The sequence below is a fragment of the Podarcis muralis genome, chromosome 17, assembly GCF_964188315.1.
Source record: "Podarcis muralis chromosome 17, rPodMur119.hap1.1, whole genome shotgun sequence".
NCBI lineage: Eukaryota > Metazoa > Chordata > Lepidosauria > Squamata > Lacertidae > Podarcis > Podarcis muralis.
The window spans coordinates 2,920,290-2,947,255 of NC_135671.1; the positions used below are offsets into that span (position 1 = coordinate 2,920,290).

The following is a 26,966-nucleotide window of genomic DNA, read 5'->3' on the forward strand; positions in this document are numbered from 1 at the left end:
AGGTCCTGAGCTGCCCAGACAATAAGACTCCCCCCCACACACCTTGGGCTCACTGATGGGGTCCAAAGGAAATCAGAGCAATATGTTTGGCACCAACTTGGCTGCAGCAGTTACAGGAAGGAGGCATACATTTAACATCCAACTGAGGGACTCCTCTCTGGATTTGTGCAAGGTTTACTCCTTAGCCTTGCCTTTTCTTGAAGGTGTCCCACAAGGGACTGTTCCTCAGGGTTTACTCCCGAAGCTTTTCCAACAGCTTAGTATAACTGTTAAGGCAGCGGAGGTTTAGGATCAGAGCTTTCCTTCTCCTATAAAATTAAAAGGCGGCACTGTGGTCTAAACCACTGAGCCTAGGGCTTGCCGATCAGAAAATCAGTGGTTCGAATCCCTACGACAGGGTGAGCTCCCATTGCTCGGTCCCTGCTCCTGCCAACCTAGCAGTTCAAAAGCACGTCAAAGTGCAAGTAGATCAATAGGTACCACTCCGGCGGGAAGGTAAACAGTGTTTCTGTGCGCTGCTCTGGTTTCACCAGAAGCGGCTTATTCATGCTGGCCACATGACCCAGAAAAACTGTCTGCGGACAAATGTCGGCTCCTTCGGCCACTAAGGCGAGATGAGCGCCACAACCCCAGAGTCGTCCGCGGCTGGACTTAAGTGTCAGGGGTTCTTTACCTTTAAGTGGGAAGGGATCCAGTGTCTGCAACAAACAACAATGGGCTCAGGCCCCCTGGGCAACCCCTTAATACTGCAAATAAGGGATCAAAAGTGGCGTTCAGTGATTGGATAGTTTTAGAAAATTGTTACAGTTATGTTGTACTGGAGCTCTATATAAGCAGGCTGACTGAACCCTTCAGTTCAGTTCTGTCCTGGCCTGTGAATAAACAAGAGCTGTTTGAAGAATCGCTGTGTCGTCTTGTATGTTCACCCATAACTTAACAGTATGCACATACACACTTCGTTCATGCAGTGGTGGACCTGAGGGGTAGCCCATGTGGTGCCCTTCACACCTTCACATGATGTTGGAATAAGATCCTCATCATCCCTGGCCACTGGTGATGCTGCCTGGGGCTCCTGAGCGTTCAGCATCACCTGGAGGGCACCGCGTTGGCTCTCCCCAATATGCTGCGGAACTGTATACCATGATAAATCTGTTAGCATTTAAAGTGCCACAGGCCTCAGACCGCCCTTCTTGACCTTGGGTCCCCAGCTTTTGTTGCACTACAACAACTCTCAGCATTCCTAGCTAGCAGAGCTAGTGGTCAGGGATGGTGGGAGTTATAGTCCACAAACAGCTCAATTAGTAGAGCACAAGGCTCTTTATCTCAGGGTCATGGGTTTGAGCAGAGGTGGATTTAGGGGAGTGCACCATCCCTCACCTTATTTCCCCAGAGGCATCTCTAGATAGAAATTAGCACATGCAATTTATATGCAGTTTTTGTTCTGTTGACCTGTGCCCTGAATCCTTAAGTAGATTTTGAATGGAAGGCAAAAGGTGCTGAATTTAAGACCCCAAGGTCCGCCAATGGCTCGAGCCCTACATTGGGCAAAAGATTCCTGACTTGGGTTAGGCTAGATGACCCTAGTGGTGCCTTCTAACTCCAGGATGTTATGATTCTATAATTCTACCCGTCTGAGATGATCTATCTGAGATTCCTGCATTGCAGGGGGTTGGACTAGATGACCCAACCCTACGAATTATCCTGGGACCCAAGGTCCAGAAAGGCTGCCAGGGGCCTCCAGTTGCCTTTAAGGAATTGGCTCTCCTACTGCTCATTACCTAGGATATATAAAGGTAGAGGATATATTTTGGAATGTCCTCAACTCACAGAAGCTCCTCGAATTTGGAATAATACGGAGAGGCCAGCCCAGGGGTAGGCAACCTAAGGCACGTGGGCCAGATGCGGCCCAATCGCCTTCTCAATCCGGCCCACGGACAGTCCGGGAATCAGTGTGTTTTTACACGAGTAGAATGTGTCCTTTTATTTAAAATGCATCTCTTGGTTATTTGTGGGGCATAGGAATTCGTTCATTATTATTTTTCAAAATATAGTCCGGCCCACCACAAGGTCTGAGGGACGGTGGACTGGCCCAGGGCTGAAAAAGGTTGCTGACCCCTGGGCCAGCCCGTTGGCTACCTTGCAGCATGGCTCCCCCCCCCCCCCCCCCAGGTTTCAGAAATGGTGCCCACCACTTGCGAAGATGCAAGGCATTGTTTTTGTTTAGTCGTGTTCGAGTCTTCGTGACCCCCTGGACCAGAGCACGCCAGGCCCTCCTGTCTTCTACTGCCTCCAGCAGTTTGGTCAAACTCATGCTGGTAGCTTCGAGAACACTGTCCCACCATCTCGTCCTCTGTCGTCCCCTTCTCCTTGTGCCCTCCATCTTTCCCAACATCAGGGTCTTTTCCAAGGAGTCTTCTCTTCTCATGAGATGGCCAAAGTCTTGGAGCCTCAGCTTCAGGATCTGTCCTTCCAGTGAGCACTCGGGGCTGATTTCCTTCAGAATGGAGAGGTCCATGGGACTCTCAGGAGTCTCCTCCAGCACCATGATTCAAAAGCATCCATTCTTCGGCGACCAGCCTTCTTTATGGTCCAGCTCTCACTTCCATACATCACTACTGGGAAAACCAGAGCTTTTACTATACGGACCTTTGTTGGCAAGGTGATGTCTCTGCTTTTTAAGATGCTGTCTAGGTTCGTCATTACTTTTCTCCCCAGAAGCAGGCGTCTTTTAATTTCGTGACCTGGGGGTATTGAGAGCAGGACTTCTGCTACCAAGACGAGGCCGCTTCTGGAGGCCCCGCCAACCAACCCCGCTCCGCCCGCTCTTCCCTCGCCGACCCCGGGCCGCCTTCCGCCCCCTCGAGGGTGGAGCGCCAGAGCCCTCGGCGCGCCCTGGACGCCACTGCAGTGCTGCCGCCTCCGCGCCCTACTCCGCCGACTTCGCGCTTCCCCGACGGGGTTTCTCCAGCGCAGCCCTCCATCGCCCCCTCACGCCCTCTCTCTCTCTCTCTCCGGAGGCGGACGGACGGGACGGACGGACAGCAGCTGTGGGAAGCCCGGCGGCTGCCCCGTCTACCTGGCAAGGTCATAGCGGGCTCGCCATGGAGGAGGCCGGGCGCCTTTGGCTGCGGGGAAGCGGCTGGCCGGCAGGTGGGCTCGCCCTGGGCGCGCGGTGCGCGGCGCTGCCGGTGGGCTGGACCTGCGCGTCTTCGCGGGGCGAGTAGACGGACGGACGGACGAGTTGCGCCGAGTTGCGCGTCGCTGCTGCTGCTCGGGAAGCGGCGGGGAAGTTTCCCTGCGGGCGCTGCTGCGCACTCCGGAGCGCGCTGCGTCTTCTTCTTCTTCTCCGTGAGAAATTCGGGTCCTGCAGGCGCGCGGGGTACGGAGCGAGGGTGAGAGTGTGTCGCTTTCTTTGGGGTGGGGGCTCTGCTTTTACCTGGGGGTGTCTTGGGAGGGGGGCATTTGGGGGGCTTCTTCTTACCAACCACCCACCGACCCAGCAACGGGCAAGTTTGCGCCCGGTTTTGAGGCAGCTGTGCGCTGCGCTCGTGAAGGAGCCTTTCGGGCTTGGGTGGTTTTTAATTAACAAAAAACCTCGTTGTCTGAACACGTCTCAGTTTAGAAGTGGATTTGGAAGTGCGCTCCAGAGTGGGAACTTGGGTTGCGAGCCTATAGCGCATTTCCTTCAGAGCAAACCCCGTCGAAACGAAGCGGGTCTCGCTGCCGAGCCAACAAGCTTAGGATTTCGTTGCGCGGCCCCTTCCAGGGGTGCCAAATTGAATAAAATATTGGGGGGGGGGGCGAGTAAGCCCCGTCCCGCATAATTGATCACATGATACTGTTTGAATGGCAATGGATGGGCCCAGCCCCCCAAATATTTTATTGGGGGGGGGGTCTAGGAGTTGGCTCCTTTGGCCCCTTCATATTCATAGGACAGCCCCACCCTGGGAAGCAAGGCCCTCTGGGTCCAGTAGTGGCAACCTCAGGTTCCTAAAAATCGATGGGTCACGGAAGCATAGAATTGTAGGGTTGGAAAGGGACCCGCGAGGGTCATCTAGTCCAACCCACTGCAATGCAGGAATCTCGGTAATACAGTGGTACCTCGGGTTAAGAACTTAATTCGTTCTGGAGGTCTGTTCTTAACCTGAAACTGTTCTTAACCTGAAGCACTACTTTAGCTAATGGGGCCTCTTCCTGCTGCCCTGCCACCGCGCGATTTCTGTTCTCATCCTGAAGCAAAGTTCTTAACCCGGGGTACTATTTCTGGGTTAGCGGAGTCTGTAACCTGAAGCGTATGTAACCCGAGGTACCACTGTACATGACAAATGGCCACCCAACTCAGTTGGTAAAGCATGAGACTCGGGTTCGAGTCCCATGTTGGGCAAACGATTCCTGCATTGCAGGGGAGTTGGACTAGATGACTCCCGTCCTCCCTTCCAATTCTACGATTCAGCCTCTGCTTAAAAAACCCGCAGTCCGTTCCACTGTTGAGCAGCTCTTACTGCAAGCGTGTTGAGGATTGGGCTTGCCGACCTAACAACTGTGACGTGGGTCCTTGCTGTCCTCCCTGGCTGTGTTTTGTGTCCTGTAAAATCACGTGTGGATCAAAGTGAGAAAAGGTAACTGTGGATTAGAATGATTAACTCAGGGCCAGTTTCCAGCGAGGTTGCAGCAAGGAGGAGATTGGCACAACTTGTGAAATCAAGTGTTCTGGCAAGGGAACTGTAAACGAGAGCATGTGAAATTCATTTCAGGCTCCGGGCTGTTGCCATTTTTTTGTTTTAAACCAAATTAGAGGGTTCGGTGGGCACAATGCAGCGGGAAGGTCTCCTGCAGGAGCTGCATTGAAATAAAAAGGCTCTGCTCAGGACAGAGTTCGTTTCAAGGGAGCATGCTTGGGAGCAATTCTTTGTGAATTGGGCTCCGCAGCTACAGTCACGTGCACATGCGGGGGAAAGTCCCATTGAACCTTGGTTTCCTGTAGTGAGCAAGAATTGTTTTTCAGACACTCAGGCAGAGAAGTGGGTTCTTTGGGGGGTTTTTGTTGTATAATGAACATAACATTAAAAAAGGAGAAGGAGAGAGGTACAAGTCACTGAGCAGAGGCTTACATAGCAAGAGTCTTAACTTTTGCATTGATATTTGCTCAGCATCAGTTCTGCATAGTTCATGCCTGCAGAGCATAGATGGGTAGTTACCTGATGGCCAAGATTGTCAATAATTTATAGACACCCCCCCCCACACACACACAATTGAAGAAACTTGGGCCCCCAGCTGCTGTTGAACTACAGCTCCCATCATCCCTAGCTGGCAGGACCAGTGGTCGGGGATGATGGGAGATGTAGTCCAACAACAGCTGGGAACCCAAGTTTGAGAAACACTGACCCCACATAAAGAAAAAGCAGGACTATGAAGTGATGCTACACAGTGTGGCAATCTAAATTACCCACCACAACTCCCCTTGGCTGAGCAAATGATGTGTGTCAATTTCTTAGCAGTTGCTCTTAAGTCACAATTAAGCCTGTGTGGCCGAGGTAAGCCAGTAAATATTCTTTGGGGCTAGTGATTTTTATGGGGTTGTTGATTTAGCTAGCTTGTAAGGTAAAGGTAAAGGGACCCCTGACCATTAGGTCCAGTCGTGGCCGACTCTGGGGTTGCAGCGCTCATCTCACTTTATTGGCCGAGGGAGCCGGTGTACAGCTTCCGGTTCATGTGGCCAGCATGATGAAGCCGCTTCTGGCGAACCAGAGCAGCGCATGGAAACGCCGTTTACCTTCCCTCCGGAGTGGTACCTATTTATCTACTTGCACGTTGACATGCTTTTGAACTGCTAGGTTGGCAGGAGCAGGGACTGAGCAATGGGAGCTCACCCGTCGCAGGGATTTGAACTGCCGACCTTCTAATCGGCAAGTCCTAGACTCTGTGGTTTAACCCACAGCGCCACCCACGTCCCTTAGCTAGCTTGTAAATATGTTTCAATAACTAAATGGGGGATAATATCATAGGTATCCAGCCCCCCAAAGTATGTAGTGAGACAATGTTCCTTTTAAATTGCCTCAAGAAGTGCACCCAACAGAGGCATAAATCTCTCCTTAAACAAAATATTTTCTCGCAAATCAGATTTTTTCCCCCCTCTCATTTTATGCAAGGTGCTCTTACTGTCCATGTGTCCTTCTTTCCCCTTCCTGCCCTGCATAGAGGCATCCACATTATCGTTTTTTTCTCAAGTGCACACAAACACGTGTGCCCCTCTTCACCATCAGACCTGCTTTGCAAAGCAGTTTTGGGGAACAAGGGGTTTCACCCTCTGCAGGATTTTTTATTTAAAAAGGATTCTTCCTTTGAGATCTCACCCCTGACTAGCTTGGCCCATGGCCAGCAGAAGTCATTGTTGGGCCACAGTAGGGATAGACTCTATGATGTCAGATTCTACGTGTTAGGAAGTGGGCTGTCCATTCAAGTAGGTCAGAAATAAATATGTAATCCAAGGTACGTAGAGGTCACATTCCATCCAGAACATCAAATAAGGATCAGAAGGGTCAGAAGCCAGTGCAGAGTCAGAGCCAGGAAGCTGGCAACAGAAGCAGTGTCACCAGCAAACTCTGCCACTTTGCTGCTCATTTTAATTCTAGATCAGATACAAAGAAATTAAAAAGCACAGGTCGCAAAACCCATCATTGGGTGAACCCACTTCTTACATCCATCCACTGAGAGAACTTACCATCTATTCCTATTTGTTGCTTCCTGTTCTTTTACCAGTTACTAATCCATAAGAGGGTCTCTTCTCATGATAACTAAGCTTACACAGGAGCCTTTGGGGAGGGACTTGGTCAAAAGATTTATGAAAGCCAAAGGATAAAGTGTCTTCTGGATCACCCCATTCATATGTTCATTGACACTCTAAAAAACCCCCACCCGCCTCTAAAATATTTGCTAGACAAGACTTACTGTTGAGGAAGCCATGCTGCTGGTTCTTCAACAAGGCTTGTTCTTCCTTATCTATATTGCAGATCATTTGGGGTTATTACTTGTTGTTGTCATGTGAAGTGTTGTGTTTTTATACTGTAAACCGCCTTGTGATCTTTGAAGGGTGGTATATTATTATTATTATTATTATTATTATTATTATTATTAGTGTCGAGATCAGAATGATTTAAACATTGTATTTAACAGGGAAATTAAATTTGGAACAAAGGTTATAATGGCACAATTGGTGAAATCAGGCGTTCTAGCACTGAAATTTTAACTTCACATATGCAAAATATGGCTTTGGTCATTTTAAAAACAATGAGAGGATTTAGTGAGCACAATACACCTGGAAATTATTGTGCATAATTGAATAAAGGGGATCTGCTTAAGAACATGACATTCCTATTCATTTAAGTGGAGCAGATGAGTAATCCTCAGTGAATTGGGATCTGGGCATCCCTGCAATTCATAGACAGCTTGGTGGACAGAACCTGTGTGCTACCTGGTGTCCTGCTTCGTCAAAAGCCCAGAGGTACTTGTTCCAGTTTAGTTGATGGATGGATTTGTGTAGGTCTGCTAAAGCAGTTAAAGAAATAATTTCATGGGAAGAATGAATGAGCAGATAGAATGGATAAGTAGAAATAAGCCAACTATTTGTGTCAATATATGTTTTTCTCCAAATGGGCTAGGCAAGTGTGACTACGAATCTTGCAAAGGATTTCTGCCATATAGACAAGAGATCTTCAGCAGCCCTTACAATAGTTTAAGCATCACATGATGATGGCCAAAAGCTTATACGTACAATAGATTACCATCTGCTACATCCTGACAAAAGTCATTTTGGACTGTGGTAACACAGTGTGCTTGATGTGGGAAGAGATTCCAGAATACTGTGTGCACTGCTGGCAGTCATATATAAAGAAAGTTCAGAAGCAGGTACCCATGAGGCAAGGTGATAATTAATCAAATAATTAAATAATTAAGGGGTCAGCTGACAGTGACAGGAAAGGAAGACAACTATTATTCTGTATTAGAAGCAATCTGGTTTAGAGCAATCTGGTTTTGGTACTTTCCAGATCCAAATAATGCTTCATTTCCTCTAAATTCAATATTCCACATACGTGTGAGAGAGAGACAAGAAGTTATGTGTTTGTTGATAAAAAAATAATAATGTCTTTTAGGAGATGGTAAGAAGGCAGACAGGGATGCGGGTGGCGCTGTGGGTTAAACCACAGAGCCTAGGGCTTGCTGATCAGAAGGTCGGCGATTCAAATCCCTGCGATGGGGTGAGCTCCCGTTGCTCGGTCCCTGCTCCTGCCCACCTAGCAGTTTGAAAGCACGTCAAAGTGCAAGTAGATAAATAGGTACCGCTCCGGCTGGAAGGTAAATGGCATTTCCGTGCGCTGCTCTGGTTCGCCAGAAGCGGCTTAGTCCTGCTGGCCACATGACCCAGAAGCTGTATGCCGGCTCCCTCGGCCCATAAAGCAAGATGAGCGCCACAACCCCAGAGTCGGCCACGACTGGACCTAACAGTGAGGGGTCCCTTTACCTTTACGAAGGCACACAACAGCCAGAATTCTTCCCTGCTGGATTTCCTGTGGATGCATTTTGTAGCCAATACAGCCAGAGAGTTAGAAGGGACCCTGGAGGTATTATGGCCCAACCCTCTGCTCAGCGCAGTGCAGGATCCACAGCTGCACCATCCCTAACAGATGGTCATTGAGCCTCGGCTTAAATAACTCCAGTGAAGGAGAGCCCCCCTACCTCCTAAGACAGCTTGGTGAACAGATTTTTAGCCTCATCTATTCCTCCTACAACACCTACACATTGTTCTCGTTCTAATCTCTGGGGCAAGAGAGAGCAGGTCTGCTCCATCTTCTGCATGATGGAGCCCTTCAGATATTTGAAGACCGCTATCATGCCTCCCCTTAAATCTCCAGCTTCCCAAATTAAACATACTAGGGCTTGCCGATCAGAAGGTTGGCGGTTCGAATCCCCGCGACGGGATGAGCTCCCGTTGCTCGGTCCCTGCTCCTGCCAACCTAGCAGTTTGAAAGCACGTCAGAATCCAAGTAGATAAATAGGTACCACTCTGGCGGGAAGGTAAACGGCATTTCCGTGCGCTGCTCTGGTTCGCCAGAAGTGGCTTAGTCATGCCGGCCACAGGACCCGGAAGCTGTACACCGGCTCCCTCGGCCAGTACAGTCATACCTCGGGTTGAATGTGCTTCGGGTTGAGTGCGTTCGAGTTGCGCTCCGCGGCAACCCGGAAGTAACAGAGTGCGTTACTTCTGGGTTTCGCTGCTTGCGCAGACGCTCAAAATGACGTCATGCGCATGTTCGGAATCGGCAAAACGCGACCCGCGCACACGCAGACGTGCCATCGCTTGTTATGTTCGCTTCAGGATGTGAACGGATCCCGTTTGCATCCCAAGGTACCACTGTAAAGCGAGATGAGCTCCGCAACCCCAGCGTCGTCTGTGACTGGACCTAACGGTCAGGGGTCCCTTTACCTTTACCTTTCCTCTTCCAGCCGTTCCTCATAAGACTTTGTTCCTAGACCCCTTGCTGTCCTGGCTTCCTTCTGCAGGACAAGCTCAATGGGCAGATTCACACCTTACATTTGAAACACAACAAATGCACAGTTAAAACACCTGACAAAGAATTCTGGGAACTATAGCTTGTAAAGGATTCTGGGAATGGTGGGTCTGTCAGGTGGAAATTACAGGGTTCTTTGTGGGAAGTCACGTGCTTTAACTGTGCTTCAAATGTATAATACAGAATGTGGCACTAAGAACTGTTGAGAATAAAGCAGCCACACTTGCAATAAGCTATCTGACTCAGAGGGGCAGCAGTGGGGGCAACAGACAGAAAAGGGAAACCTTTTCCTCCTCACCACCAATTCCTTTACCTCTAGTAACTATCATATTTTTTGCTCTATAAGACTCACTTTTTCCCTCCTAAAAAGTAAGGGGAAATGTGTATGCCTCTTATGGAGCGAATGCAGGCTGAGCAGCTATCCCAGAAGCCAGAACAGCAAGAGGCTGCACAGCGATCCCTCTTGCTGTTCTGGCTTCTGAGATTCAGAATATATTTTTTTCTTGTTTTCTTCCTCCAAAAACTAGGTGCATCTTATGGTCTGGTGCGTCTTATAGAGCAAAAAATACGGTACTTGTTGGTAATTTTCAAACCATATGAAAAGTAAGCTCCTTTCTGTGCCCTAATTCAATTCCAGTGCATTCTGTCTTTATTTCACTTAGCTTTTGAGTCAAAACAGGATTTTCTGTTTGCTGACAGTGCAGCCTCAAGCCTATTATCCAAAAATCAACCTGGGCTTGTTCTGCTTCAGTGCAGTATCTCCCACAGTATAACAGTGTTAGCATTTGAACTCATCTGGGTCTCATGACACAAACACAGGTGCAACTCTCATAGTGCTGACATAAGGGGAAAAACTTGCTGTAGTGAAATTAAGTTTAAAAAAACACACAGGGGAATAGATATGGGCAGGAATCTATATTTTAAAACAAATGCTCTATTGGAACTTACAGAAAAAGCCAAATGGAGAGCTAGTTACTAAGATGAACTGCATGTTGATGGTGTGCAAAAATATTTTAACTTAATACCTGTCTTAATCAAAACTTACTAAGTAAAGCTTGATGAGTACAATAAAAATAATAATTAATTTTGACACAATTTAATTAATTTACAAATAAAAATATTTATACCCCCTTCTCATTAAATATCAGTGGTACACAGCAGTTGCTCATTATTATTACATTGAGCACCTGTTATCTACTTTACTCCTACTATTTTCAGTAAATTTTAAAAAAACTTTCTACCTTTTGAGGTGGGGAAGGCATCTGTGTCATAGAATATTTTTAAAGTTCCTATACATAGAATCATAGAATGGTAGAATTTGTATAGTAAGCCTGCAATTTACACAGTTGTTACGTTCTGGGGATCATCCCTAAAGCCAAAATTGTGTATAGTCAAAACACATTGGGTTCAATTCCTTATTCATTCTGTATTATTGATCTCCGTACTGAAATTACTATGTCTTATAAGTCACTTTTGGGACGTGGGTGGCGTTGTGGGTTAAACCACAGAGCCTAGGACTTGCCGATCAGAAGGTCAGCGGTTCGAATCCCCGCGACGGGGTGAGCTCCCTTTGCTCGGTCCCTGCTCCTGCCAACCTAGCAGTTCAAAAGCACGTCAAAGTGCAAGTAGATAAATAGGCGGGAAGGTAAACGGCATTTCCGTGCGCTGCTCTGGTTCGCCAGAAGCGGCTTAGTCATGCTGGCCACATGACCCGGAAGCTGTACACCGGCTCCCTCGGCCAGTAAAGCGAGATGAGCGCCGCAACCCCAGAGTCAGCCACGACTGGACCTAATGGTCAGGGGTCCCTTTACCTTTACCTATAAGTCACTTTCTCCCCTGCAAGCATTTTCATAGCTGGTAACAGTTTTGATAGCCTTGCAAAAACCAGTTTGTTCACGCTTCCTTAAGCTTAGCTGTTTCAAAAATGTAACACTAATAAATTATGTAAATGCCTCCCTAGAATCCTAGATTAATAGTAGAATTAATATATGGTGGTTCATTTAATTGAGAAATGCCAGCAGTGGTTTTGAAAATACTGATTGTGCAACATTATCCTTAACGCATTTATCTATCTATCACCCTGGTTTTCAGCCCAAAAGTCTCTCAGTGCAGCAGCAACAACAACAATCAAAGCAACAACTACAACAAAAGGCAGCCCTTCCACACTTACAATATAATGGACGGGGGGTGGGGGGCGGGGGGCGGTGAGAGAAAAAGGAATGGGGAATGAAAATCAAAACAAGCAAATTTAGGCACCAGTACTTAAAGTTACAGACACGGGTGGCGCTGTGGGTTAAACCACTGAGCCTAGGACTTGCTGGTGAGAAGGTTGGCGGTTCGAATCCCCGCGACGGGGTGAGCTCCCGTTGCTCGGTCGCTGCTCCTGCCAACCTTGCAGTTCGAAAGCACATCAAAGTGCAAGTAGATAAATAGGTACTGCTCCAGTGGGAAGGTAAACGGCGTTTCCATGCGCTGCTCTGGTTCACCAGAAGCGGCTTAGTCATGCTGGCCACATGACCCGGAAGCTGTACGCCAGCTCCCTCAGCCAATGAAGCGAGATGAGCGCCGCAACCCCAGAGTCGGCCACGACTGGACCTAATGGTCAGGGGTCCCTTTACCTTTACTTAAAGTTACATAGTTCCTTAAACACCAGCTTGAATGGAAATAGCTCAGACTGGGGAGGAGTCAAAAGGCAGCTGGTCTGTCAGTCTGTCTGATGGAGTGGGCCTTCATTCCCATCTCTCCCCCTGCTGGAATATTTATGGTGCAATCCTATACCTGGATGAGTTGGGGGCTGAGGCTAATGTGGTTTAAAATGTTGTCTAATGTAAGTTTAGAAATGTCACATACTTGTTGGTCTAAAGTAGCAATTGCCAAACTAGGCATGGGAAGAAAGCATACACAACTCTTATTGGTTTTGTTTTATTTTTTTGCTACTTCCAAATAATCGGACCAAACAGCACACTTGTGGATGCTTACTCAGAAATAAACCCTGAAATGTTATGTTTTTAAGATGTCAACCCTCGCCTTTTGTAACACTTGCATGTTCCAACGTGTACGTTAGGATATCTGTTTGTGCTTTTTTAAAAAACAAAAACTTCCTTTTAGCAGTAATTTTAGAAGCCTTGGAACATTGAGAAAATGTGACGTTTTAAAGCATTTGTGAAATATGGGAGAAATTATAGCAGGGATAGGCACTATTTGTGCAGTTAACCAGCGAAATGTTATCAAGGATCACATATTCTAATGGATTCGTGTAAAAGTGCATAGTGGAACTGCCCAAACTGATGTGTTTTGAATGAATGGCGGGGTTCGTCACTCCAATTTCCCTGTGTCACTTTCATTCCTGCCAAGTAAAATCATCTATTAACTCTGCAATAACTACAGTCTACTCAGAGAGCTGAAGGCAAAGCCTTTGGGTTCGAAAGGGGGTGGAGTAGGTTTTTTGTGTTTGTGTTTTTACGGAACTGTAGAGAGTGAATCACGCCCAGACCTTTAACAGAGATGATGTGCGTGTTTTGTATCTGACCCTCTTCATACTTTCAGGGATAATGCAGGTAGCATCGGCCTTCGTTAAAAGCAAAGATCTGCTATTAAGCGCTGAGAGTAGAAAGCCTTTTGTCGAAGCTTGTTCTCCTTTGCTTCCTTCCCTTCCTTTCCGACGGCTGAAATAGGCACCACAAAGCTGGTTTTTTAATCGCACTCCTGCCCCTGCATTTTTCCAACCCAATTAGGCCATTACCAGGGCTAAATGAGGCATAGAGCCTCCAAAAGTCACACCGTCGTCCCGGAGATGGAACGTGTGTTGCCGTGGACTTGGCAGGGAGGTGAGCTGGCTGATGCTCACTGGAGGGTGACCCGAGGTGTTTGCGCATTCCAGCTTGTGCAGAAAGATCACCTTCACAGAGAGAAAGTGTAACCAATATATATAAAAAATACACTTCCAAAAATTATTTTAAGGGACGTCGTGCGCTTAAGCAGGGCTGCCCTCATTACTGTCCATTGGTTAGGATCCCAGGTAGAGTCGGGTATTAACAAATTACGGGCTGCAATAAGAAGAATTAAAGTTGCTATGCTGTACCGTTTCTGCTTTCAGACCTATGCTCTCTGCTACTCAGAGCTATTGTGGATTTGTCTGCTAGGGGGCGGGGCACATGAGTCTAGGATCCTTTGACCTGCCCCACCTATTCAACAACATTCTTAGTCCTTTCTTTGTAGGACTGTCTGGCTACAGAAGTGTAAAATGATGCACGTTGGGGCAAAAATATCTCAATTTCACATATATGCTCATGGGGTCTGAACTTGCAGTGACAGACCAGGAGTAAGAACTTAGAGGGTCATAGTCAGTGTTTGAAACTCGGACGTATAATTTGTTGTTGTTTAGTCGTGTCCGACTCTTTGTGACCCCCTGGACCAGAGCACGCCAGGCACTCCTGTCTTCCACTGCCTCCTGCAGCTTGGTCAAACTCATGTTAGTAGCTTCGAGAACACTGTCCCACCATCTCGTCCTCTGTCGTCCCCTTCTCCTTGGGCCCTCCATCTTTCCCAACATCAGGGTCTTTTCCAGGGAGTCTTCTCTTCTCATGAGGTGGCCAAAGTCTTGGAGCCTCAGCTTCAGGATCTGTCCTTCCAGTGAGCACTCAGGGCTGATTTCCTTCAGAATGGAGAGGTTGGATCTTCTTGCAGTCCATGGGACTCTCAAGAGTCTCCTCCAGCACCAGAATTCAAAAGCATCAATTCTTCGGCGATCAGCCTTCCTTATGGCCCAGCTCTCACTTCCATACATCACTACTGGGAAAACCATGGCTTTAACTATACGGACCTTTGTTGGCAAAGGTGATGTCTCTGCTTTTTCAGCTAGGCACCAAATGGCTCCTTAAACCAGGTTTGCAGTTGCGAAAACGGAATGCCTAGTTGCCATTTTGGGGCCTGATGGCTTGAAAGTTGCATTTTTCAGTACAGCTTTTTGGTTCCTGAAATTCATTGTGTGCAGATAAAATATAATGAATAGAATTCTAGAGGATGTGTTGCTAGTGTGTGAAAGCAGTCAAGATCCAAGGATCTGCTGGCATGCACCTCCAGTTGGTGGAGACATCAGGCACCATCCTGGTACCTGGGCTTCTTCACTTGGTTGCAAGTGGCCGATTGCAAGGTGCACAATGTGCCTGGCGAATTTCCAACGCTGGTCATAGTAGATGGCTTAATGAAGAGGCCGACCCAGTGTGCATTGGCCTTGAAGGAGGCAGATTCCATACTAGGGATCCTTGGGAAATGAATTGAAAAATAAAACTGCCAGTATCATAACGCCATTATACAAATCTATGGTGTGAACAGATAGCTGAGTTGGTAGAGCATGAGACTCTTCATCTCAAGGCTGTGGGTTCAAGACCCATATTGGGTGAAAGATTCCTGCATTATAGGGGGTTGGACTAGATGACCCTCATGGTCCCTTCCAACTCTACAATTCTATGATTCTGTGAATGCCTTTGGAATACTGTATACATTTCTGGTCACCTCAAGAAGGATATTGCAAAGTTGAGAAAGGTTCAGAAAAGGGCAACCAAAATGATCAAGCAGGTGACCTATTCAAGAAAGGTTGCAGGATTTGGGACTTGTTAGTTTAGATAAAAAGCAAGGAAGAAACAACATGATAGTAGTTTATGAAATTGTGCATGGAGAAAATAGATAGAGAAGAGGTGTTTTCCGTCTCTCATAACACTGGAGCTCATGGACCTGCAGTGAAACTGAACGTGTGAGGATTCAGGACAGATAGAAGAAAGGACTTCTTCTCGCAGCACATAGCTAAACTATGCTTCTGCATACCAGTTGCTGGGAAGTGTGCAGTGGAAGAGTGCTCTGGTGCTTTGAGGAAGTGCACAGGAATTAGTTTATATTCTGCCTTTCTCTCACCTTGGGACCCAAGGCAGCTGACATGTGGTTCCCAGACCATCATCTATCCAGGCACCAACCATACCTTGACCTGCTCAGCTTCAGTAAGGTGGTGGTCTCTTGGTCTTCAGACCACACTTTAGAAATGTGTGTCAATAGGAGGGTGTTGCCGTGGTGGGGAGGGGTCTGGGAACCATGTCCTCTGAGGAATTGGAGGGGCAACATCCCTAGGCCTCCACCATCTATTTTATGGAAAGTGATCATGTGATCAGCCTGCTCTCAAGGCAGCTTGCAGTTGAGTTCAGTAGACAACTATTGAATCTAACTGTGTCCATCACACCCGCAATTAATCCTGTTGTAAGGAAAATGCAGGTTATTAGGAGATTTGATAGCTGAGAAAGAAAGTGCAGGTGATGGAGGTGGTTCTTCCTTTCCCCAATGGTTTGATGATTTTTATTGATGTATATACCTTTGCTTTGTTGTTTGAGATTTTTTGAATCATGATGCTTGTGTATGCCCCTTTTGAGCTGTAAAAAGAAGAAGGCAACAACAACAACAACAACAACAACAACAACAACAACAACAACAACAACAACAACAACAACATACTCTTCATCTGGGTCTTCTTGTTTCAGATTTTTCATCTTCTTCCAAGGAGCAACCATGATTAGGGTTAGAATGGCAGAGAATGTGGTGCTGTGCCATGACTGGACTTGGGTTTGTCATGAACTGGTCGCATGGCATTGACAAGACACTTCTCTCTGCCTCGGTTCCACAATCATAGTAGCAATGACCAACATCATAGAGATGTCTTGAGGCCAAACACAACAAGGGTTGGAGGGTCATGTACAAATTATTAATGGAGCTGGTGGCTAAGTTTTAAAACCCTGAACCTGAAAAAGCCACCTTTTACCACACAAACCTGTCCAAACACTACATTTATCTGCAACTCCCTGCTCCAATCAGCATCCTCACTCTCCCATACTTGACAAGGGCTGACTGGGGAGAGTGCTATGGTGGTTGTGGCACCACTTATGCGAAATGCCCCTCCTAGCCTGTCCCCAAATGTTGCGTCTTTTCTGCGCCAGGCAAAGACCCTCCTCTTTGTCCAGGCTTTCCAATAGGGTTGTGTACAGGTTTTAGTGGCTGTGCTGTTCTGTTGAATTTTTATTTATTTCTCTTGCCTTGCTGTTTCTGCGATTTTTAAAAATTCATTTCATTGCATTTGCTCCTTGTCACTTTTAACGTGTGGGCTGCCTGTAGGTAGCCTATAAATATGTTTAACAGCAAAATAATGAAGGACTTTGAGATCAGAGATGTGAGCTGTGGACATCATGATTTGTAACCTGACTTCAGGGGTGATTCTGTTGACAGCCGTAAGGGGCCCTGTGATTGTTACTGATGAGTTGCTTTCCCCCACCACAATGCAACTTATGGAAACAAACTTTTAAACCATGTACTGTATATTATCAAAAGACTCAGGAGAAAGGAAACTGAATGAATCTGTAAGCTGCGTAGTGCAGTGGTTTCCAATCCCAAACCTTTTCACCCTCATGGACCCCTTTAAAATTTCTGGTGGGCTTGACAGATCACTTGTTGATCTTTCTGCCTGTTATAGAAGTTGCAATATGCTGTACTTGGTGCTCTGTGATTTTTAGCTGTGTTTTCATTGCTTCTTGTCTTATTCAGTTGTACCTCTGGTTACAAACTTAATTGGTTCCGGAGGTCCGTTCTTCACCTGAAACCGTTCTTAACCTGAGGTACCACTTTAGCTAATGGGGCCTCCTGCTGCTGCCGCACCGCTGTGCCACCGCACGATTTCTGTTCTCATCCTGAGGTAAAGTTCTTACCCTAAGGTACTACTTCTGGGTTAGCGGAGTATGTAACCCGAGGTGTTTGTAACACGAGGTACCACTGTATTGAATTCAAACTGCAATACAATAAAATACAGCAGAAGTAAAAGAATTAAGAAAAAATACAGTGGTACCTCTAGATGCGAACGGGATCCATTCCGGAGCCCTGTTCGCATCTAGAAGCAAACATAACCAGTGACAGCACGTCTGCGCACGCGCGTGTCGCTGTTTGCCGCTTCTGCGTATGCACAAGTGGCAAAACCCGGAAGTAACGCGCTCCATTACTTCCAGGTTGCCGCGGAGTGCAACTTGAACGTGCTCCTACCGAAGCACTGTCAACCTGAGGTATGACTGTACAGTGAAAATCAATATGAATGTTGAGTGCTGACATGCCACAGACCACCCAACTGATGCTCACAAACCACTGGTGGGTCATGGACCACAATTTGGGAAGCCCTGGCATAGTGCATCCCTTATTTTTAAGGCGATGGTATTGGGGAAGAGGCACAGTCTATGGACAGCTCAGAGTGCACCTGAGATAACTTCTTTACATCTCCATTTTCTTTTTAGGGGGTCTTGAAGATGGGCTCCGTCTAACAAGTGACGAGGAAGCAAGAAACTGCTGGATTGGGTCAATTGCAATGGAGAAGACCACTGAGGAGATGGTGGAACTATGGCTGCTATCCTGTGGCTTACCGTACACCAGGCATCCCCACCAGATCCGCAGTGCGCAGTGTTCAGAAGTGAAAAGGCTTGTTGAAGGTTATTAGGCCTGCTCCTCTTGTGTGGCCATTTTGAAGTTTGCAACCTCTGTCCCTCGTGAAAAGGAGGAACGATGACTTTTTATAGTTTCTGTTTGCTCCTCTTTGCGTTTACTTGGAATACCTCTGCCTATGCCTATGGACCGAATCAAAGGGCACAGAAGAAAGGAGACATTATTCTTGGGGGGCTGTTCCCCATTCATTTTGGAGTGGCTGCTAAACACCAGGATCTGAAATCAAGACCAGAATCCGTTGAATGCATAAGGTGAGCCCAAGCGAAAATGTGTTAGCAGTCGCTCACTCCCAAAGCCTGCTACCCACCAAGTTCAAACTAAGTGCTATATTTCAAAGCAGTAAAGCCTTGTTCTGTTGTTATTTACCGTATTTTTCACACCATAGGACGCACCGGACAATAGGATACACCTTGTTTTAGAGGGGGGAGAACAAGAAAAAATAATTCTCCCCCTCTCTGCCCAGCGCCCCTTCAGTGAAGCGGCAGGAGGCGCTGCACAGAGAGGGGGAGAATTTCCCCCCTCTTGTTTTCCCGCTCTAAAACAAGGTGCCGTTTAAGGTGTGTTCAGGCGGCTACCTTGGAAGCCTGGAGAGCGAGAGGGGTCGGTGCGCACCGACCCCTCTCGCTCTCCAGGCTTCAGGTTCCTTTCGACCTGCTCTTTGGGGCTGGCGGGGGGAAGCCCACCACCAGCCCCAAAGAGCAGGTCAGGGAGCAGCAGAAAGGGCAGCTGAGAGACTCCTGCCATAGCCGCGCTGGGAGAGGGTCGCGGGGCTATGGCGTCTTTGCTCCGTAGGACGCACACACATTTCCCCTTCATTTATGAAGGGGGGAAAGTGCGTCCTATAGAGCGAAAAATATGGTAAGTGGCCAAGCTTTCCAAGGCTGCAATCCTAATATACATTTAATAAATGAATGCATTTTAGTTTCTGCCCAGGAACTGTTGGAATCGACCCTTAGAGGGAGCCTCCATCAAAAAAACAACTTGGTAGCCAGTGGCTACGATTAGGATGTTGGCTTCTGCTGAGGCTCTCCAGCAAGACTCCAGCAAGACTGATGTGAAAAAAAGGAAAGATTGCAGCCTACAAAAGAGCCATGAGGGACATAAGACTATAAATAGAATTATTATTCCCCTGCTTCCCGCCCCCACCCGGCTTTGTGAACAGTCAGAACGGTGTCTGATAAGTTTGCATGCCCTGAAATGAAGTTTTGCAGTTGATCAGTAGCTCTTAGGGAAAAAAGTGAATGTACATTTCAGTAGCTGGAGCAGGCTCCCAAACTCTGTTGCAATTCTTGTCCCTGCAAATGTGTAGGCTGAAAGTTTCTTTACCATAGCTGTCAAGCGTCCCTTATTTGGCGGGACAGTCCCTTATCCCAGCGCTGTGTCCCACTGTTGGGACACTTGACAGCTACTTGATGATGTCCCTTAAATTTCCCGGGTTTCAAAGGAAGCAGCTCCTCTCCCTCCCTCCCTGCCGGCCAGGGAGGAGGGAGGCTCCAACTGTGTTGCTTGGCTGTGCTGCTCACCCAATAAGGAGTCTAAGAACGACTGGGGGGTGGAGCTTGCATGCCTTGTGCCGATCAAATCGGCTGCGTTGCCTGGGGACTCGCCTTTGCTCAGTGCTTCCCAGCGGAGAGGTGGCGGTCGTTTTCCTTGAGGCTTCGTTTGGCTGCTGGCTGGGCTTTCTGCCTTTGGCTCGGAGGGGCTCAGAAGTTGAACGTACCTGTGCCTGGAAAATCCCTTATTTTGGCTGCTGATCCCTTATTTTTGAGGCTGCTGGTCCCTTATTTTCAAATCTGTAAGTTGACAGCTATGTTCTTTACCCAGCACTGATATAGCACAGTGGTGGGCAAAGAAACTACAGATCAGATGTGAAACTTCATTTCAGGGCATGCAAACTTATCAGACAAATACGTAATCACCTCCTCCTTTGCTCTCACAATAGGCAAAATTGGAGCAAAGTGCATTGGGAGCACTGAGGGAGGGTAAAGGTAAAGGTACCCCTTGACAGACTCTAGGGTTGTGCGCTCATCTCACTCTAGAGGCCGAGAGCCAGCGCTGTCCGCAGACACTTCCGGGTCACGTGGCCAGCGTGACAAAGCTGCATCTGGCGAGCCAGCACAGGACACGGAATGCCGTTTACCTTCCCGCTAGTAAGCGGTCCCTATTTATCTACTTGCACCCGAGGGTGCTTTCGAACTGCTAGGTTGGCAGGCGCTGGGACCGAGCAACGGGAGCGCACCCCGCCGCGGGGATTTGAACCGCCGACCATGCGATCGGCAAGCCCTAGGCGCTGAGGTTTCACCCACAGCACCACCCGCGTCCCTCTGAGGGAGGGTAGAGGAGGTTAAAACTACCTTGCTATTACTGGCCTGACTCTGAGAGCTCTCCACAGATGTGGGTGTTGCTGCCCTGCATTCTGTTAGTGACTCGTGGAGGTCAGCAATTGGAGTGCTTGAAGCCAATTGAAGTGCTTAAAGTTCCTCTTTATGCAAATTGTTCGGATTGACTAGGGGTCCAGGTGGCTAGGATAATTCCTAATGGGAATAATAATAGTTTTCCAGCCTACCTTTTGGAATCTACTTCCCCCAAATGACTAGAACCATGGCAGTGCAGTGCCTGCCCTCCCCCTGCACGTGCTATCCCTAAGAACAGGCATCCCCAAACTCGGCCCTCCAGCTGTTTCGGGACTACAACTCCCCATCAGCCCTAGCTAACAGGACCAGTGGTCAAGGATGATGGGAATTGTAGTCCCAAAACAGCTGGAGGGCCGAGTTTGGGGGTGTCTGCCTAAGAAGCAGTTCCAGAAGGATACCTTGGTCAATAGGTATTTTTAAAAAATTGAGAGGTCCAGAAGAATCAACAACGTTACACATATCACCTGTCACTATCAAAATTAATCTTGGTCGGTTTCAGCATGTATGAAATGGCCAGTTGTTCTGCAGTTTTGAGTTTACTTCTTTGAAATGAATAGAATCATAGCTCTTTGATGGAAAGATAGACTTTGGCCATGCTCCTTAGTTTACTCAGACACTTGTTCTTCACTCTTTTCCCCACCTTCAAGCCAGTTGTCATTTTTTTAATTTCCCCCCTCTTTTCCGTAGGTATAATTTTCGTGGTTTCCGTTGGCTTCAGGCCATGATCTTTGCCATTGAGGAAATTAATAACAGCCCAACGCTTCTTCCCAACATGACTCTTGGATACAGCATATTTGATACCTGCAACACCGTCTCCAAAGCCCTGGAAGCGACGCTGAGTTTTGTGGCCCAAAACAAGATAGACTCTCTGAATCTGGATGAGTTCTGCAATTGCTCAGAGCACATTCCCTCCACAATCGCAGTGGTGGGAGCAACTGGTTCGGGGATCTCTACTGCCGTGGCCAATCTTCTGGGTCTCTTTTACATACCTCAGGTACTGAATATATGCCACTCTTTTCCCGAATGTGGAATGTGTGTGTGTAGCATGGGGGCTTTTTCAGCTCATTAAAACCAAAGAGCATTCAAAAGCCAAACTAAAAGCAGATAAAACAAATCCACAGCCAGCAAGACTAAAGTACACAAAAGACTAGCAGAATAAAACTTGCACGTAATTTGTCAGCTACCTAAGTCCTGTCTCCATGTTGGCCATTTATAATGGGGTTCTGCAGAGTTCTGTCTTATCATGCTGGTTAGCATCTACTTGAAGCTGCTGGAGGCTATTGGCTGAATTTTGTTGTCAACAGTATGCTGATGACAAGAAGCTGTACCTCTTCTTTCCATCTTAAGACAGGGAAGCGATCTTATCTATTCACTTAAGATTTTTCTTAACCACCCTTCATCAGAAGTTTCCAGGTTGGTGTATAACAAACCAGGGACATAATTTGCACAATATATATACGGTATATAGTGTCTCTCTCTTTCTCTCTCTCTCTCTCTCTCTCTCTCTCTCTCTCTCTCTCTCTCTGTGTGTGTGTGTGTGTTTGCGCGCACGCATGTGTATGTGTGTGCGTCCCTAAAGGAGTCACAAATTAAAGTCTAAAACACAAGGGAAATGAAGAATCAATTCTGACTAAAATTCCATCTAAAAGGATTTAATCTGGAACTGGAGAGACTGGATAATTGGCAGAATATATACAGTGGTACCTCGGGTTAAGAACTTAATTCGTTCCGGAGGTCCATACTTAACCTGAAACTGTTCTTAACCTGAAGCACCACTTTAGCTAATGGGGCCTCCTGCTGCTGCCGCGCCGCCGGAGCACGATTTCTCTTCTTATCCTGAAGCAAAGTTCTTTACCCGAGGTACTATTTCTGGGTTAGCGGAGTCTGTAACCTGAAGTGTCTGTAACCTGAAGCGTATGTAACCTGAGGTACAACTCTATTTTGTTCACCTGCCACCACAGAAAAGCCTCTTTCCTTTGTAGGCTGATTTGGGTCACATATCCCGGTTTCTAGGGACGCAGGTGGCGCTGTGGGTTAAAGCCTCAGCGCCTAGGACTTGCCGATCGAAAGGTCGGCGGTTCGAATCCCCGCGGCGGGGTGTGCTCCTGTCGCTCGGTTCCAGTGCCTGCCAACCTAGCAGTTCGAAAGCACCTCAAAGTGCAAGTAGATAAATAGGGACCGCTTACTAGCGGGAAGGTAAACGGCGTTCCGTGTGCTGCGCTGGCTCGCCAGATGCAGCTTTGTCACGCTGGCCACGTGACCCGGAAGTGTCTCCGGACAGCGCTGGCCCCCGGCCTCTTAAGTGAGATGGGCGCACAACCCCAGAGTCTGTCAAGACTGGCCCGTACGGGCAGGGGTACCTTTACCTTTACCTTTACTATCCCGGTTTCTAGCCATTTAGGGGTTTAAAAGTAAGCACAAGCACCTTAAATTGGGTGTGGAAGTGAAAAGGGTTGAGATTTGAAAATGGTCGTTTGAATCTAGTCATTAACTGGATGTGGGCAAGCACACTGAAACTTTAATCCTATTTAAGATAACGTTCATAAAAAACAACAATCCAGAAGCTTTTCTCTTGGGAATTATGGGATCAGATCTACCTAAACAGTATAGAAATTTATTTATGTATGTGACGAAGAATGTTGCAAGAATGTTATTTGCCCAAAATGAAAGGAATGAGAGACGATGAGAGACGAATGGTTACAGAAACTAATAGAGTATGCAGAAATGGCAAAACTTACCAGAAGAATAAGAAATCAAGATAACAAACTTTTTAGAAAGGAATGGAAATGGTCTATTGAGTATTTACAAACAAACTGTAAACAGATCAAGATATTGGCAGGATTATTGTAAAACCTGCAGTTTCAAAAATATATATGAGAATAGATAAATAAAGGAATAAGTTAAGATAATTTGGAGTATGCAGGAAAGGTCGGAAATAAATGTAAAGAATTGCAGAAAGGGTGAAGGGAGTCAAAGTTGAAAATGTTAAAATTATGGTTGAATAATTATTGTAATGTATATAAATAGAATTATATGTAAAAAAAGAAACTTTAATCCAGGGAACGCAGAAAATGCTTTGGTCAGTGGAAGTGCAGACCTAGTGATAGGGATACCATAGTTTGTTTTGGGTTAGGTAGCACTCTACATTTAAAAAATCAGGTTTGTAGATTGGGGATCTGATGTTGCTTATATAATGTCAGGCTGGGTATACACCAGACATTTAAAGGACATGAATTCCCCCAGAGAATTCTGGGAGCTGTAGTTTGTTAAGGGTGCTGGGAACTGTAGTGCTCTGAGGGGTGAGCTACAATTCCTAGGATTCTTTGGGCAAAGCCATGTGCCCAAAGAATCTGTGGTATAGATTTGCTTTCAGATGGTAGTGCTCACCAGAAGTATCTTAAATCATAGCTGTCAAGCGTCCCTTATTTGGCGGGACAGTCCCTTATCCCAGCGCCATGTCCCGTTGCTGTCCCTTACTGATGATGTCCCTTAAATAAGCTACTGAAGGTAATGGGGTCCTTTCTATGTCCAGCTGTCCTTCGTCAACAACAAATTGTTGCTGGTTTTTTTGTGTTGAATATATGCTATATGGTAATTTATGGACCTAATAGGTATCTAAAGCCATTTGCATGCAACAAAATATGTATTTTATCAAAGTAATTGTTGATCCCTTATTTTGGCTGCTGATCCCTTATTTTCGAGGCTGCTGGTCCCTTATTTTCAAATCTGTAAGTTGATAGCTATGTCTTAAATTGGTGTGCCAACTAGTGTCTGTTCCTAGTCATGGTTGCACATGGCTTCAGAAACTGGATTACTGTGAAGCAATCTGAGGGGGGCTGCCTTTCAAGAGCATTTGGACATCTGGTTCAAACTGCAGCTATCAGAATTTTAACGAGCTTTCCTGTTCCTTTCTTATACCAACTTCACTGGCTGCTTGTTTCATTTATGGGCCTAATTCAAGAGGCTGGTCATCATCTTTAAAGCAGTGGCGTAGCGTCAATTGCCGGCACTTGGGGTGGGCAGGCCACCGACACTGCCAGAGCAATCCCACCCCCACCAAAGCAAAGCAGGGCTGTGCTGAGTCACCTGCTTTAAAGCATATATAAAGGTGCAGGGACCCCTGACCATTAGGTCCAGTCATGGCCGACTCTGGGGTTGCGGCGCTCATCTCGCTTTATTGGCCAAGGGAGCCGGCGTATAGCTTCCAGGTCATGTGGCCAGCATGACTAAGCCGCTTCTGGCGAACCAGAGCAGCGCACGGAAACGCCGTTTACCTTCCTGCCAGAGTGGTACCTATTTATCTACTTGCACTTTGACGTGCTTTCGAACTGCTAGGTTGGCAGGAGCAGGGACCGAACAACGGGAGCTCACCCCATCACGGGGATTCGAACCACCAACCTTCTGATTGGCAAGTCCTAGGCTCTGTGCTTTAACCCACAGCACCACCCACGTCCCTTACTTAATATATACATATTCATGCACACACACACTTATACATACACGTACATAAACAAACATATACTGTATATATAAACACACATATGCTTATACATATATATAGATATATTGTGCTTGGGTTGCAGCTGGGGTGTTGTGATTGGCTGGTGCATCTGTTAATAGCTTGTATTTGCTTGTTTTAATCGGCTTCATTATATGTCACCTGGAAGTTTCAGTATGAGGCAACCAACAAATATAAGGATTATCTCCTACTGTGTATTCTGCTCCATCCGCTGTGATCAGCAGGAGTATCTTCTGTATATTTCCTCCCACCATCTGGGCGCAGTTGGTAGTAAAAAGGAACAAGGTCTTCTCTCTTGTTGCTCATAAGCTGTAGCATTCCATGCCGTGCAGTTTTTATCTCCCGCCCCCGGCCTATTTGAAGAATTTTGTTTGTCCTTAGGCAAGCCTCTGCTTGATCCCCCACCTTCACCTCTGTCTCGCATTTTAGTCTCATTCGTGTTCATAATATTTTTCCTGTGTGCTTTCTTCTGTATGCTGCAAATCTCTTGGGTGCTCCACTGAAGTTGAAAAATATAAAGCTTTGATAATAATAATAATAATAATAATAATAATAATAATAATAATAATAATTATTTTATTATTTATACCCCGCCCATCTGGCTGGGCTCTGGGCTTCCCCAGCCACTCTGGGCGGCTTCCAAAAGAATGTTAAAATACTGTAATACATCAAACATTAAAAGCTTCCCTAAACAGGGCTGCCTTAAAGTTAATTGGTCTATTTATAAAATGTTTACAGTACTAGTGTCACATACTCTATAATTTATTGGAGCATAAAATTAACGTAGTTGGTTCAAGGACAGCCCCACATAGACTCTGTTGCAGTAATCAAGCCTGAAGGTTATGAGAGTGTGGATTACCACTGCAAGGTTTCTCTGTTCCAAAGACGAGACACAGTGTTCAGAGCAGACATAGCATTCGGACGTTTAGTAATTTAGAAATATAGAAGAGTCTGTGATGTTGAAGTTAGCAGTGGAAACTACGTCTCATTTGGAATCAGAGGGTTGCTTTGAACACCAGCACCCCAAAGCCCTCTTTTGTGCATTCACAAAAGGACTCAGCACCACTGGTCCTGTCCCACTGGTATATGTGTGCATATGCAGGGATATATGCAAGAAGGAAACCTAAGTGTGAGCTTCCACATGATGGGGAACCCCTGCAATCAGGAATGCCTCCCCATTTACTGAAAGCATTTGATCCATATTTAGAAGCTCAATTTGGAATTTATGGGTTTTCTAGCTTTGTCTTTGTTTGTAATGCTGGGTCTCTTGGATGTGGCTTCCTGTCTGTGGGAGATACTAGTGCCAGCTTCTGCTGCTAGGAGAAAGATTAAAAATAATATATGAGTAAGACCCAGCATAGGGTTCTTTTCTATTTACTCATCCCCCCAGCTAACTCATTAGCAGTGGAGGCCGTGAAGGGCATATAATTTACTTGGCTCTCATAGATAAGGAGGGCAGAGAACTGGACATGATTAGGAGGAAAGTTTATTCTCCATCAGCTTTGGCTTTCCAAATTGCCAGTTATCAAGCCATTATGGGAAGATACCAGTTGTTTTTATGGAAGCATATCTCATCTTTTTTCATGGAAGCGTATGTCACTCCCAGATGAGAAGCAGTTGGATAAGGTTCCGCAGACGGAAGCATTTAGACTGACCAAGCAGCAAATGAATACCGCTTGCCATCCAGCAGATTGCACGGGGAGGGAATATTGCTTCGTTTGCCTTTCTGAGAAAGCATGCATGACTTCTACCAAATGAGACAGAGAAGGCATGGGTGGAAGGTCATTCTCTCTCTTTCTCTTCCCCCTCACCCCCTTACCCACTCCATTTTGAGGGTTGCAAGTTGTTTAGTACTCCAAATGTCAGCCCTTTGGAGAAAGTCTTGAAGAAAACATTCAGCGCTAGATTTCTAGGAATCCTTGCATCTCTCGTTCTTTGAGAGGCAGTGTC

The 26,966-nt window shown here is 46.6% G+C and overlaps 1 protein-coding gene across 1 annotated transcript in view; it reads left to right on the top strand.

The window, feature by feature from the left end:
- The first annotated feature begins 2,859 nt into the window (after positions 1–2,859).
- CASR (calcium sensing receptor) overlaps positions 2,860–26,966 on the top strand; it is a 51,479-nt gene continuing 27,372 nt past the window's right edge. The window contains exons 1-3 of the mRNA XM_028712705.2: positions 2,860–3,392; positions 17,879–18,334; positions 21,185–21,491. Coding sequence (XP_028568538.2) covers positions 18,144–18,334; positions 21,185–21,491 — 498 coding nt within the window. The 5' untranslated portion in view covers positions 2,860–3,392; positions 17,879–18,143. The remainder of the gene's footprint in view (positions 3,393–17,878; positions 18,335–21,184; positions 21,492–26,966) is intronic.